The sequence below is a fragment of the Acyrthosiphon pisum genome, chromosome X (assembly GCF_005508785.2).
Source record: "Acyrthosiphon pisum isolate AL4f chromosome X, pea_aphid_22Mar2018_4r6ur, whole genome shotgun sequence".
Taxonomy (NCBI): domain Eukaryota; kingdom Metazoa; phylum Arthropoda; class Insecta; order Hemiptera; family Aphididae; genus Acyrthosiphon; species Acyrthosiphon pisum.
In genome coordinates this window covers 70410439-70423627 of record NC_042493.1, presented here as the reverse complement: position 1 = coordinate 70423627, position 13189 = coordinate 70410439, and the positions used below count along the sequence as shown (strand labels likewise).

Sequence of the window (13189 nt, the reverse complement as noted above, 5' to 3'; positions counted from 1 at the left end):
GAATTTACCAAAAATATATTTACCGGGTATTTACCCATCACTACCTGCAAGTAATTAGATAGGTAGGTACTATGCTATAAATAATTGAATATCTCGAAATAAACTATATCTATATCCATTGTTTTTTTAAATTAAAATGCTTTAAAACTTTAGAAGTTCCAAAATGAACTGAAACGGGTATATGCTACAATTCTCATTTTAAATTTTAAGATGAATAATTCATCATTCATCACTTTGAAAAATCTGCTAAGTTCTTTAATTTAATAGGTATACAAATATACACAGCAAAAATTAACTAAGTATATAAATTATAACTCTATAATAATAATATAATATGATTTTTTTAATAACCTATACTTATTAGTTATTAATATTTGATAATACATATTACATTACATTTATAACTCTTAATAGGTAGGTACTTACTTGTTTTGATTGCGGTGAATATGCAATATATAAATATATTTTGAAAATATGCTTGTTTCATTTATATAGCAACAAACATAATAATCTATATTTATTAATTTAATTCTATGCATATTTTTATTTTGTTTTTATATCAATATAAATATTATTTTAGTATGACTACTGATAGGTCTCATTGTATACAATTTTAATGATTTATGAAAGTTCTATAAATTATAATAGTATATAAATCACAATTTAATTGTTAAATAAAAACAAAACATGTATAAACAAGAACAATTATGTTAATTTAAGAATTATTTTTTCACCATAAAAAAGATTGAAAACGTGGACTAATCGTGTTATCAGGAATATATGTATTCTATTATATAAGAAGTCACTTAATTAACTAAGAATTTCCACATAGTTGACTATACTGGGTGATTTTTTAACAGTTAACACTTATTATCTCTTGAAAAGTAATATTTTTTTTTACATAATCATAATGTAAAGTCATTTTTCACTTGCATTACAATTTTTTTTAAATTTTTAATAAACAATATACATTCATAATTTCTTCATATTTAAATAATATATAACAATAACCAGTAGTTATTTATTAGTAATAAATTCAAAGTATTTAAAGGTTAGTTGAGTGGAGCAGAGTGGTACACAATGATACCCACACTTTGTTGGTAAGACACTCTTAGGTTGTCTTAACTTTTAGAAATAATGGGTGTTTTGTTCAAAGAATCTCTCAGTAGGAAAATAGAAATCTGCTGGGAAGAAAAGTCCTAAATTCAGCCACTAGCTCCTAGATTGATAACTTATAGAGATAATATAAAACAAAACAAGAAATGACTGTTTCCAATTTTTAATACTTTCTTAAGTATAAATTGTTTTCAACATATATACACAATAATTATTTTATACAAAATTATCAAAAAAATAATTTGTTGGTTTGTTGTAGTATAAATGCTTAACAAATCAGTAACTTAAATATGTTCCCTCGTAATGAATAAAAAACAAAAACAGTATCATTACTTTTATGTTTTAAGTTAACTAGATAATTAAATACTTTATTCAAATCTTTTTTGTGATGTGAAAATCTAAAAAACAAAAATTCATAATATGCATTATAAATTTAAACTCATTATTTAAAAATTATTTTGTACCTTTTAATTAAAACAGAAATTTCACTTTCTATTGTTTCTAAGTCCATCAATGACCCTAATGCTTTAATTAGTTCTGCATCAACATTAAGTACTAGTATTTCAACACGTATTTTTGGTGATAACTTTTGTAAAGTTTTTGAAACAGCATTTGAAATCTATATAAATTAAGTGACATAAAGAACATTTTAGTAGATATATAAGGATATAATATTATTAGATACCTTCATAGGTATAGTATTAGGTACCTGACTCTCATAACGACGCTTGATAGATGTGACCAGCTTTTCTTCAGTTAAAAACATTATATTTATATATTGATTTTCATTAGTGGCTCGAGATTCATTTTTAACAATATTATTAGTTTGAGGTATGATAGTTGTTAAACTATTTTGTCTTCTTTTACGCCGCATAGATTCTATAAATTCAGTAACAGTCATTATCTTATCCTGAAATCTAAAATGTATGATACAGTAAAAATATTAACAATTTTGGATTATTTTACTAACTTATCCTCCATCAACTGTCTTAATATAACTGATTTTGATTCTTTCAACATGACAATATTTGTCACATACAATTCCGTGCAATAATCTTGAATTTGTTCCAGAGTCTACAAAAATGATTAACAAAGATGACAATGTTTTATTTAAATATAATACAATAGCTAATTCTAAGCAAATTTATATATTTAATAATAAAAAAAAAAAATTGTATTGCTAAGGATGTGTGTTAAAGAGTAAACTGTATACTTACCACTTTGACATTAACTTATTTTATTTTATAATTTATTTTTATTTCTATGTTTTTTCAATTTAAACAATAATTATTTATATCAGTTTGTAAGTATTTAACATTGTTTAAATTTGATATATATTTAAATACTTAGGGGTATCATCTGTAAACACATTTTTGAGTATTTTAACGATTCTGAGATATTGTTAATAAATAGCAGTACTAAGTAACGGTCACCTTGAGGGACTATTGGAATAAGTACTGTCTTTATATATTTTACAGATTAGGTCCTACTAGATAGAAAATATGAAAACCATGAGAGAAGAGGATCCCTCATACACAATCTAAAAAGTTTTTGAACAGTAATTTATGTTTGACTTACTTCTTTTTTCGATATCTGAGTAGATTAAATCTGTTTGGGGTTTATTAGTAAATTAGTCGATTATTGATTGTTTTTATTGAGTTGAATTTTTAATAGTAGTGGCCTTTTTAAACTATTTGTACCTTAAAATATATTTGGGAAAAATCTACTATTAATTTATTACATTTTAGTAGCTTAGAAAATATTTTTAGTAAAATTGATGTTTTAAAAATAGTTTATTGATCAATAACCACATCATTTTTTCATTTTTTCATTTAAAATACAGGTGATATAAATTAATATTATCAGATCATAAAAAAAATGTCAAATTGAAATAATTTGTCAAACAGAAATTATATAATTATAGGTGTAAATAAAAGAACATTATTCTAGAAATATTAAAGATATGTTGAGTTCAATTAATACAATTCTAGTAGAATTTTCTAAATACATTCATTGGTTCGATAGAAATTAAATAATAAATATATTTCAGATAATAGACTTGTATTTCTGTCATAATATATTATTTAATAGGAAATTATCATTATATATGTTAATTGTATTACATTTAGATGACAATTAATTAGGTATATAAAGAAAAATGTTTAGGTTAGGTACAATTTTCAATAGGTAGATTAAAATCAGTATTGGGATGTGTATTTATTAATATTTCACTGATAAAAATATTTTTTTAAATAGTTCTTCTTAAGCATGTAATGGAAAATAAATACAAACAATAATAATTTACTTCAGCCTCCTTTTTATAAGAATAAATTATGTGGAAAATCTATATTTACAATATAAGAAATTAGTTTAATTATTAACTACAATTAGTATTAGTACCTCTCCTCTTCTTTCAAATATGGTTGAATTAGGGATTCTATTACATTTATATACACAGAAAAATTATTAAAGCCTAGTGCATTAGAATTTAGTTAATTTATTAACTATGTTTCTGTGAAAGCAAGTATGTTATAAATAGATTAGAGTATTCTTCCATTTAAACACAATAATGTTTATTAATTAAGCTTCTGATCTGTTCATAGTTGATATTTAAATTAAATTAGTTATACATTATACCTGTACTACATCCAAAACAAGTGTTTTTATTCCCATTGCCCATAAGTCCTTAGCAATATTTAATTTTTCTTCAGTTGTTGTTTTATTGCTATTTGACGAACATAATATTACATCTAATCCAGATGATTCTGGTTGAAACAATGCAGCCAGTTTATCCAATGAAAAACTAATACCTATTGCTGTTTGCTTTATATCATTGGACATATCTAAATTCCTCCTACAGGTATACAAAAATGAGTAAGTATTACTTGGGTATTTGTTTAAGAATATTAGGAGGGTATCAGCCTACCTTTGTTTTCTCTCTCTGACCATGGACAATTTACGTTTAGCAGAATCAACCCCGTGTTATTACTTTTAATATTAGAGTGAATTTACCTATTATCAAACTTTAAGCTAAGAACATTACCTGTGTCATACATTGGCTTTTTTAAGATATTTTAATTTCTATACAAGTTATGAGCATGTTTAATTGTAATAATATATATGCTCATAATATACATACAAATTAAAATATCATAAAATAACCAACGGGGTATTAATATGATGCAACGTAGGGTCACAGGTAATGTTTTGAACTTGAGTTTGAAAATAGGTGGATTCACTCTAATATTAAAAGTAATAACACAGGATTGGTTCTGAAAAACATAAATTTTCTATAAGGTTAGGTTAAAGAAAAAACAAATAGTGTGCTGGCATCTTCTTAAGTAACAATTACCTAAATGAAGATATTAGCTTATCATAGCATCCACCAGCTGCTAGAACATCATATTCTGCAACATTCTTTTTACTTTTGTTGTAATAGACTATTTCAAATATTAATCCTGAATAAAATTGCATAATGTTCATTAATCCAGGTACAATAACAACTGAAAACTAAAATAAGGCTTGAATTAATTATGTAATACACAAGTTATTTTATTTATTTATTTATTTACTTTGATATTTAATGATTCAATATGTTTAATGACAGTTTCCAAATGATGCAGACCTTCTCGTGAGAAAACTCCACATTTTGATTTGCGCACAGTTATCTTATGACATATTTCAATCATGTCAGCCAATGTATGTTCCATTGTAAAAAAATTCATTGCTATATTAATTTGATGATTAGCAAATCCCAAAAGTTCTAACTCTTCAATTTGTTCTGTGGTCAAATCATTTTGCTGTAAATCATGTGAATAAAACCATTGCAACATTTAAATATTGGTGACATAATATAATAAATATTGTTTACTTTGAATCTTGCAAAATAACTGCAAATTTCTAAATGACGTGCCCTTTCTATTCCAGAATACATCAATATTCCTTGAACCAATGACATATGATTCAGACGAATTATACAGTTATTTTGATTAAAATCCTTTAGTTTACTAAATATTTCTGCTGCAATTGACAATAATTCTGCTTCCGCTATTAGATCACCTTAAACAAAATTAACAAAACAATTAAACTGTTTATAAAATTATTTTTTGGTAACCAACCTTGTGATGTACTTATAATATCAAATGCGGCCTCATAGAGTTCACGAGGATGAACTCCATAAACCCTTCTTTGTCTGTAAACTCTGTCAATTGAGTACCGTTTCAAATTAGAAATTGTAGGATTGTGTGCTAAGAACCTGGCAAATGGAATTCTAAGGTTGTGAGGTATACATGTTAGCCCACCCCACCTAGCCATCATGGTTACAGTATTTTCATTGATCATGGAATTCAATGCTGGCATTAACAATGGAGTACACAACCAAACACCTCCATGAAGCTGAAATATTTCTTTGACTATGTCGATAATCTTATCTAATCGCCCATGATGAAGTACATTTTTTCCAGCCGTCATAGTAAATGTTATGTCTTCCACAGTAGTTACTTTCTGTAAGACAATATATAATTAAATATTAAAAATAAAGAATTGATAATTATAGACAATCAGACATTGTTTAAAAAAATGGATTTAAAGGATTTCATATCTAAATAATAATAATAATAAGTAAGATGATCTAATTCTTTATCTGTACATTTATTAATAAAAATTCACCATAAACTAAAACTACATTGATATCTATCTACATTCATAAATACAAATTTAATATTAAGATATTCTCAATTGCTGCCAGTTGTAAGTTTCCTTAAAAACTTGTATATTTTAGTAACATCAATAACTAAAAATTTTTTTTAACTCTCATTAGGTTTTTGTTAAAATAAATTACCACTAAAATTAATAATAATAAAAATTGTATATTTACTTGGTTAAAACAAGAAGCAATAAGGTGCTTATAGTTTTTACTTTTTGAGTTGGAAAGAGTATTTCTGACCATTTCGTGTAATTCTGTATCTTTCAATTTAGGAGGTGGTATATATTGGCTTTGTAATATGTCTATTGAATTAGGCCGTTTACACGGATCATGATTTAATAACCACCTAGCCATTGAAAATTAGAACAAATTTATTGTATTAATTAGTACTTTCCATATAAATTATAATTATTTATCATACTTAATAATATGTTTTTGAGCAGGATCACCAAATTTTAAATATTCTGTTGGTAAAATACATTCATACATTCTCAAATCAGTCAACACTTTTATCCTTTCCATGTCTGTAGAAAATTGTTTGTGACACATTTCAAAAAAAATTATGCCCAAACTATAAATATCAACTTTCTGAAAAATGAATTAGATTTATTTTAATAAATTGTATGTTTAAAATTATATTAATAAATTGCAAAAAACATATAATGATTTTAAGTAGCTCTGTACCTAAGAGGCATAACAATCCTGTAACGATACAGGGTTAATTAAATTTTTTCAACTTTCATTAGTAAATTATTAATAAATATTTATAAGATAATTACTAAATATAACTAATTGGAAATTAAATTAGATGTAAATTTGAAGACATTGAATATAGTACTAATTTATCAAGCATAAATAAAAAAAATATATATTAAAATAAATATAAAGATCTATGAACATATTAATTAATGAGAAAACAATATTTGAGACTTCCATAAATGTATATTATTTAAACTTACTTCATTGTATACAGCTTTAGGACCTAACATATTAAGTTCAGGGGCAACATACAAAGCTGTACCAATATTTCCAGTTTGTGATGTATCAACAAAAATATCTTGAACATTTGTTGAATCCATTTCAGGGATGTGCCTGGAAAAAATCCCATTAAAATACAAATATTAAAACTGTATTGTGGTATTATTGATAGATTTATAGAAAATAATAATGATACCTTTGAATTATAGTTGTAGCTAAACCAAAATCTCCAATTTTAACATGATCTTCGGAATCAATAAATATATTAACAGGTTTTAAATCTCTATGAATTATTCCCTGTTGATGAATATACGAAAGCCCCTCAACAATTTCTCTTAATAGTCTCCATACTCTTTTAGGTTCTTTGTACAGGCCATTGTCAACTGCATTACTAAACAAAATAAAACATTAAAAAGGTTAAATAATTGGAAAATTATTACAAAATTATTTTAATTAAAAAGTGGTTACAAATATATGATTGTAGTTATTTATATTTAATACCGAAGTGTGCTTTTTTCACAGAACTCCATTTGAATATACATAAACTGATCAACTTTATCAATAGTATCTTCATTTTCATTATTCGTCCCTTGACTTAAACTGTCACAAGTTGTATTTCCAGAAGAACTCAAATTAACTTTTCCCGAATCAGACTGATGACTAAATAACAATAATATAATTATGAATAATAAATAATAAATAATAAACAGTTTTTAATATCTTAAGAGTTTGTCAGCACACTGTTTGCTTTTTTTCACTGGCCTACGTGCAACATAATTTTACATTCACGATAATGATTATAATCATAATAACTTCTAAAATTAGAGTGAAATGACCTCCTATAAAATTTAAAGGTAAAATTATTATCTAAGGCATATCATAGGCTTTGTTATATTTTATTTTAAAATTTAAAATTGTTTATACATCTTAAAATAATCATTACTTGCTTTAAAATAATAATTTTACCTTTAAATATTATAAAACGTAATTTCACTCTAATTTTAGAAATTATTATGATTATAATTATTATTTTGAACGTAAAATTTGCTATGTTACGCATGAATTAGATAGAGAAAACAGATGGTGTGCTGACATTCTCTTTAGTACAAAATGGCTTAATAGTTAGGTTATATGACATTGTATAGTTAGCTTAATTGTTATTTACATAAATGCAATCCAATCATCATCTTCATCTGAACTACTCTCACTATTGATTTCTTCTACTAAATTTGATGGTCTCCAACCACAGCTGATGTCTTTCAAAGGCCATATTTCAGAAGTTTTATTTTTTTTCTAAAAGAAATAAAATTTTAGTATAGTAAAATAGTTTATACACATTAAAAATATTATTTATTGAAAACATGCGTTTCCATATTAAAAATATTCCTAAATAAAAAACTTATTGAATAATACAAATAAAAATATTATTATATGATTTTAAAATAATTATTAAAAATAAAAATTATGCAAATAATAATATATAATTAATTCCCATTTTATTTTATCCTTTTAAATATATTTAGAAAAATAATGAACCTTTTCAGCACTTTGCTAATAATGCGAAATATTAATTAATAACCACTATTTAAATCACTTGAGAGCCCTAAAATTTAGTTTCAAAGAAAATATTTCACTATTGAAAAGATGTATTTAGTTTTTCACATAAATTATAGAATTTAGATATAAAATAAATTATTAATATTATCAATAATGTAGGTATAATATTTACTAACATTTTTTTGAGGTGTACCTTCTTGACTGACTTTAGCTGCTTCTATCCAAGAATTGAAATATCTGACAACGTTTTCATGGTTCAGACGTGATAAAAGTTTTACTTCTCTAGTGATTTTTCTATTGAGGTTTTTATTCTTCTCATTCAATTCAATACATTTTATAGCATATAGGCAGTCATCTAGTTTATTTTTTACCTATTTATATATTTAATTAATTAATTAACTTTGTATAGTAAATACATATATTTAACTAAAGGTTTTTTACTGTTAATCATAATAGTATTAATGTTTTTTCATCAAATTTCTATTTAAAACACTTGGGTTAACTATTAGTAGGTCGAGCGGGATGAATTATCCCCCCTAGAAATTTCATACCATATAAATTGATTGAAGTATTAATAACAATTCGTATTTTTTTTAATAAATAACATTTTTATTTAAAATTACTAAATGTTTAAGAAAAATATATTATGTTTAATCAAGGGAAATTTTTACTTCACATGACAAAATAGGTACACTGAATTTGCGCGACCTACTGGAGGTTAAATAGGTTTAATCTGTTCAAATAATCAATAGACAATTTCTTCACATAATATGAGAATATGTAACTAAGATTAATTAACTGAAAATTATGAAAATGAGCAACATTATCAAACCTTAAGGACATCTCCAAATGCTCCTTTACCAAGCCAATCCAAAATGACAAATTCCTTATCAAGTCTAGATCTGGATGAGGTAAAATTATATTCAAAAATATGGTTATCGTTCCAATTGCTTTCATCTATTTGATCCTAAAAATAAATAAAATAATATTTTTTATGAATTATGTTGTAAGAACATAGTTTATTTTAAATTCATTCAGGTAAGCTAAAAGAAATAAAATAAAATAAATATACTAAAAAATAAAAAGTTACATTACTTTTTGCTGAATATTTATTTTCACTGGTGAATTGGTATTTAATGAACACGAAAGTTCTCTGAAATAAGATATCATGGTTTAGATTTTAATATATATTAAATATTATGTAATATGCTTGTTACCTACTTGTAATTTATAAAACACTAGTTTATAAAACATTTTAAAACAATATACTTAAATTAAATAAAACCAATTTTATAATGTTTTATATAATTAAAATTATAATATTTCTATATAATAAGTATTCATATATCTATAATAAATATATATTGATAAAGTAATAAATTATTTTTTAACAATATTTAAATTGATTATTAATTAATATTTGTAATAAAAAATTATATTGTTATATTAATAATTAGTAATAACTGATTTATTATATTATTAGCTTATTCAAAAAAATATACAAAAGAAACTAAAAGTATTGTTTTACATGACTTAAAAATTTAATTGTTTCCTTACATAGGTTAAATTAATTTGAATGTTATAATTTATTTTTTAATGCTATGAAACGAAATAAGCAATAATAATATTTAATATTTTTATTAATATTAAATTATAATTTATAAATTATATTTATTAAGTACTTACATATATTTAGTAGTATTAGTACCTATTTCACCTACTTCAAATCTAATTCATCCTCTTCATCTTCGTCTATTAGAGTTTCAATAGTGTTATGTCTTGTTTTATTTTTATGCATTCGTAGTTCTTCTTTAAGAGCTTCTCTCTTTTTAGACATTTCATTGTGAATCAATTGTTTCTAAATATATTATATTTAATTGCTTAAAACCAATCATACAGTTTATATCTATAAATAAAAATATAATTACAGTCAATTCAACTTCTTGCTTTTTAGTTTCCCTTTCTTCAAACTCTTTTTGTTGCTTCCTTGACATCATTTCTTCGTAGAATGAAGCATACTGGGGTTTATTGTAAAGGGTAAGAAAATTCTAAATAAAAAAACATAATTTTTTTAACAAATATATTAGTTAATTTAAATAATTAAAAATAAATACTAATATTTTAAGAATTATATATTTATGTTACCTGTACTTGTTGAACGAGTTCAAAAATCATTACTTCACCTATTATTTTTGAAGCTAATTCATTCAATTGTTTTTCTAAATGCATAAGATAGTTTGCTGGTATACCCTTAGCATTTTTAAGACTTATCAATGGTATTCTGCAATAAAAATCAATATATTACTCATAAAATATATTTTAGTTAATTTGTTTTTTAAAAACTTTTTTTTTCTAAATGTTTTAAGGCATTTAATCCGCGAGTTACAAAAATTGATTTTTTCAAATAAAAAAATTTCAAAAATTATTAGAGTAAAATGTTATTATTCCTTCATATTCAACATAAAAAACATAACAATGACAAAATAAAATAAAAGCAGTAGTTTTTTAAATTTTTATTGGGGCTACTAACATTTTCAAAAATCTATTTTTTTGTTTATGGTTCGATTTAAATTTAAATGTACATTTTTTCAAACACGTTTAGATACATGAAATGAACAATTAAAAAAAAAATTGAAAATGGGTACTATATTAACTGCTTTTATGAAGAAAATAGTTAAAACTAAATATTCAGAAATAATAACATAATTCCCTGTTCTTTTAATTGAATTTTACAGACAATTATTTTTGCTTTTAACAATAATAAAATTGAAACAAAAGTAGGGGAAAACTATTTTACTAAGTATTAAAAATATTAAATATTATTATGTAATCAATTAATGGACAATACATTTTATTTTTTTAGTGCGTGCATTTCTCACTGGTCCCTCTGCTTTGTTTATTGTTAAGAAATGCAGTGATAAAATTGTCTGACAAAAAATAGGAAATACGGGCGCAATAACAGCAATTATTTACGTTTGCATTCAGCCGGTCTTATACTACTCATGTAGTTGGTATCATAATCACAAATACTCCATGAGTATATTGAATTGACAATTATTTTTAATTTCATAAAATTGTGCTGATTACTGACAACCGATAAAAAAACAATTAACCAAGAGTCAACTTCATGATTAAATACCTCCTGTATGAATTGTAAAGCACAGCAATTTACTCATAACAGGTGAGTACTCAAGTCATGTGGGACCGGCTCTACATAAGTATTATCAGTAAGCAATATAATAAATATTTTAATATTTAATTAAATATGGGGGAAATATAACATTTTATTTTATTGAGTTGAGTGCACAATGCACATATTACATTAATCTAATACAAAAAGTATAAGACTTTATTTTCCATAAGATGTCACAACTTACTCATTAGGATAATTGTCTAATGCCTTGACATGCAGTTCAACTAGAATATTATTTTGTTGCAAATTTGTGAATCCTTCAGGCAATACTGTAATAGTAATATCTAATGGTTTCCAAATATCACCAGCTGTACACTCGTTGTTGTCCGTTAACTGATCATTGAAGATCGACTGAACACGGTAAAAATCATTTAAAACATTAATATTTATTGTTTCTAAATGGAGATGGCAACATTACAAACTTAAAAACTTACTTTCAACGCTTCTAATTCGTTTGTTTGTCGTTCTTGCAAAGTCTCTCCCATTGAATCGATCGGATCATCGAAATTTTAAAGTTTGAAAGTAAATTTTGGGGGGGAATAAGACTTGGAAAAGTTCGTTCGTTTGAACGCCACATCGAAGCGTACCTAGAATCTAGAAGTAAGAACCTACTGGCTACTGCAAGTAAACAATCCTCAATCACGTGCGAGTGTGCGACGTTCCATCTTGTTATCATACGATTTATCAGTTATCAGTGCCTTGTGCCGTGTGTCGCGCCGGTATCAGCTAGAAATAAAAAAATTATGTATACCTAAATAGTACTGAACACTATAACCAGGGGCGGCTCCAGAGCCTTGGTTAGGGGGGAGCCAAGTTATAATTTCACAAAATCTTATAACAAAAAGAAAACAAACATTTTTACAACACAAATTCAAGTCGTCTATTTTTATTCCATTTACCCAGCAGGTACATCGTATACACCATCATACCTCTATGGCCCATATAGTCCATATGACAATATTATAATAATTTAATATGCATTTATTTTAACAATATATATTTTTATAAATGCGGGCGTTGGGGGGGCCGCGGCCCCTAGGGCCCCCCTGGAGCCGCCCCTGACTATAACTGTATATTATTGTAGTAGTGACGTAGTGTAGTACTTTAGTAAATAGTAATAGTAGTTCCTAGACAGTAGACAGTAGACAGTATTATATAATAGGTATATAATATTGTATTATATCTATCTTGTGGGCTGTGGTATCATCACAATTTATTAATAATTACCTATAACAAATACTATGGAGTATAGACTATAGTATTTGATTGTAGCACAGAATAGAGAAAAAGTCCTGGGCAGCGGAAAAATAATACTCTTACTATAAATTTTGATTTTTATATCACATCGTAAAAAAAACTACAATTTTGTGACACCTCATTAGTTATCAGTCCTCCTTATCGTCCTTTATAAGACTGCTATATAAAATGCAAACAAATGCAATAAAATGCTGTACAAATTAGGTATTATTTAAATGAGTGGGGGGGGGGGGGTGGCCTTGGCAAATACCAGATATTCAAGCTACATATCGTGATGATACTGATTCAGATTTTCAACTGCATATTAAAACCTTAATGTCTCTCGATTTTGTTCCAGTATCAGATGTCATCGAAAAGATTATGCAATTATTGGAAACTCTGTT

At 25.1% G+C, this 13189-nt stretch overlaps 1 protein-coding gene across 2 annotated transcripts; it reads right to left on the bottom strand.

Moving 5' to 3' along the window:
* Window positions 1-948: 948 nt before the first annotated feature.
* LOC100162493 (eIF-2-alpha kinase GCN2) lies at window positions 949-12231 on the bottom strand. Of its 2 annotated transcripts, XM_001947632.5 has the most exons (23): window positions 11984-12231; window positions 11734-11900; window positions 10502-10637; window positions 10285-10404; window positions 10078-10214; window positions 9452-9509; window positions 9189-9323; window positions 8533-8727; window positions 7965-8092; window positions 7301-7459; window positions 6996-7190; window positions 6781-6913; window positions 6243-6409; window positions 5993-6167; window positions 5235-5619; window positions 4988-5175; window positions 4689-4916; window positions 4469-4626; window positions 3754-3970; window positions 2087-2190; window positions 1826-2033; window positions 1581-1735; window positions 949-1514 (listed from the first exon to the last, which is right to left on the bottom strand). In XM_001947632.5, exons 1-23 carry the CDS (start codon window positions 12032-12034, stop codon window positions 1385-1387), a joined length of 3729 nt encoding a protein of 1242 aa, XP_001947667.2. In that variant the 5' UTR covers window positions 12035-12231; the 3' UTR covers window positions 949-1384. The 2 variants fall into 2 exon arrangements, with proteins under 2 accessions (XP_001947667.2, XP_008184571.1); XM_008186349.3 differs by lacking the exons at window positions 949-1514; window positions 1581-1735 and having other exon boundaries at window positions 1848-1995.
* Between the last annotated feature and the right edge of the window lie 958 nt (window positions 12232-13189).

Bases quoted from the DNA above. Each gene is read 5' to 3' on its own strand.
- LOC100162493 (XM_001947632.5), bottom strand. From the start codon at position 12,034: ATGGGAGAGACTTTGCAAGAACGACAAACAAACGAATTAGAAGCGTTG. The intron at 5,176-5,234 runs GTTGGTTACCAA...ATTTTGTTTAAG, and splicing joins TATTATAAGTACATCACAAG to GTGATCTAATAGCGGAAGCA. The intron at 2,034-2,086 runs GTTAGTAAAATA...CATACATTTTAG, and splicing joins AGACAGTTGATGGAGGATAA to ATTTCAGGATAAGATAATGA.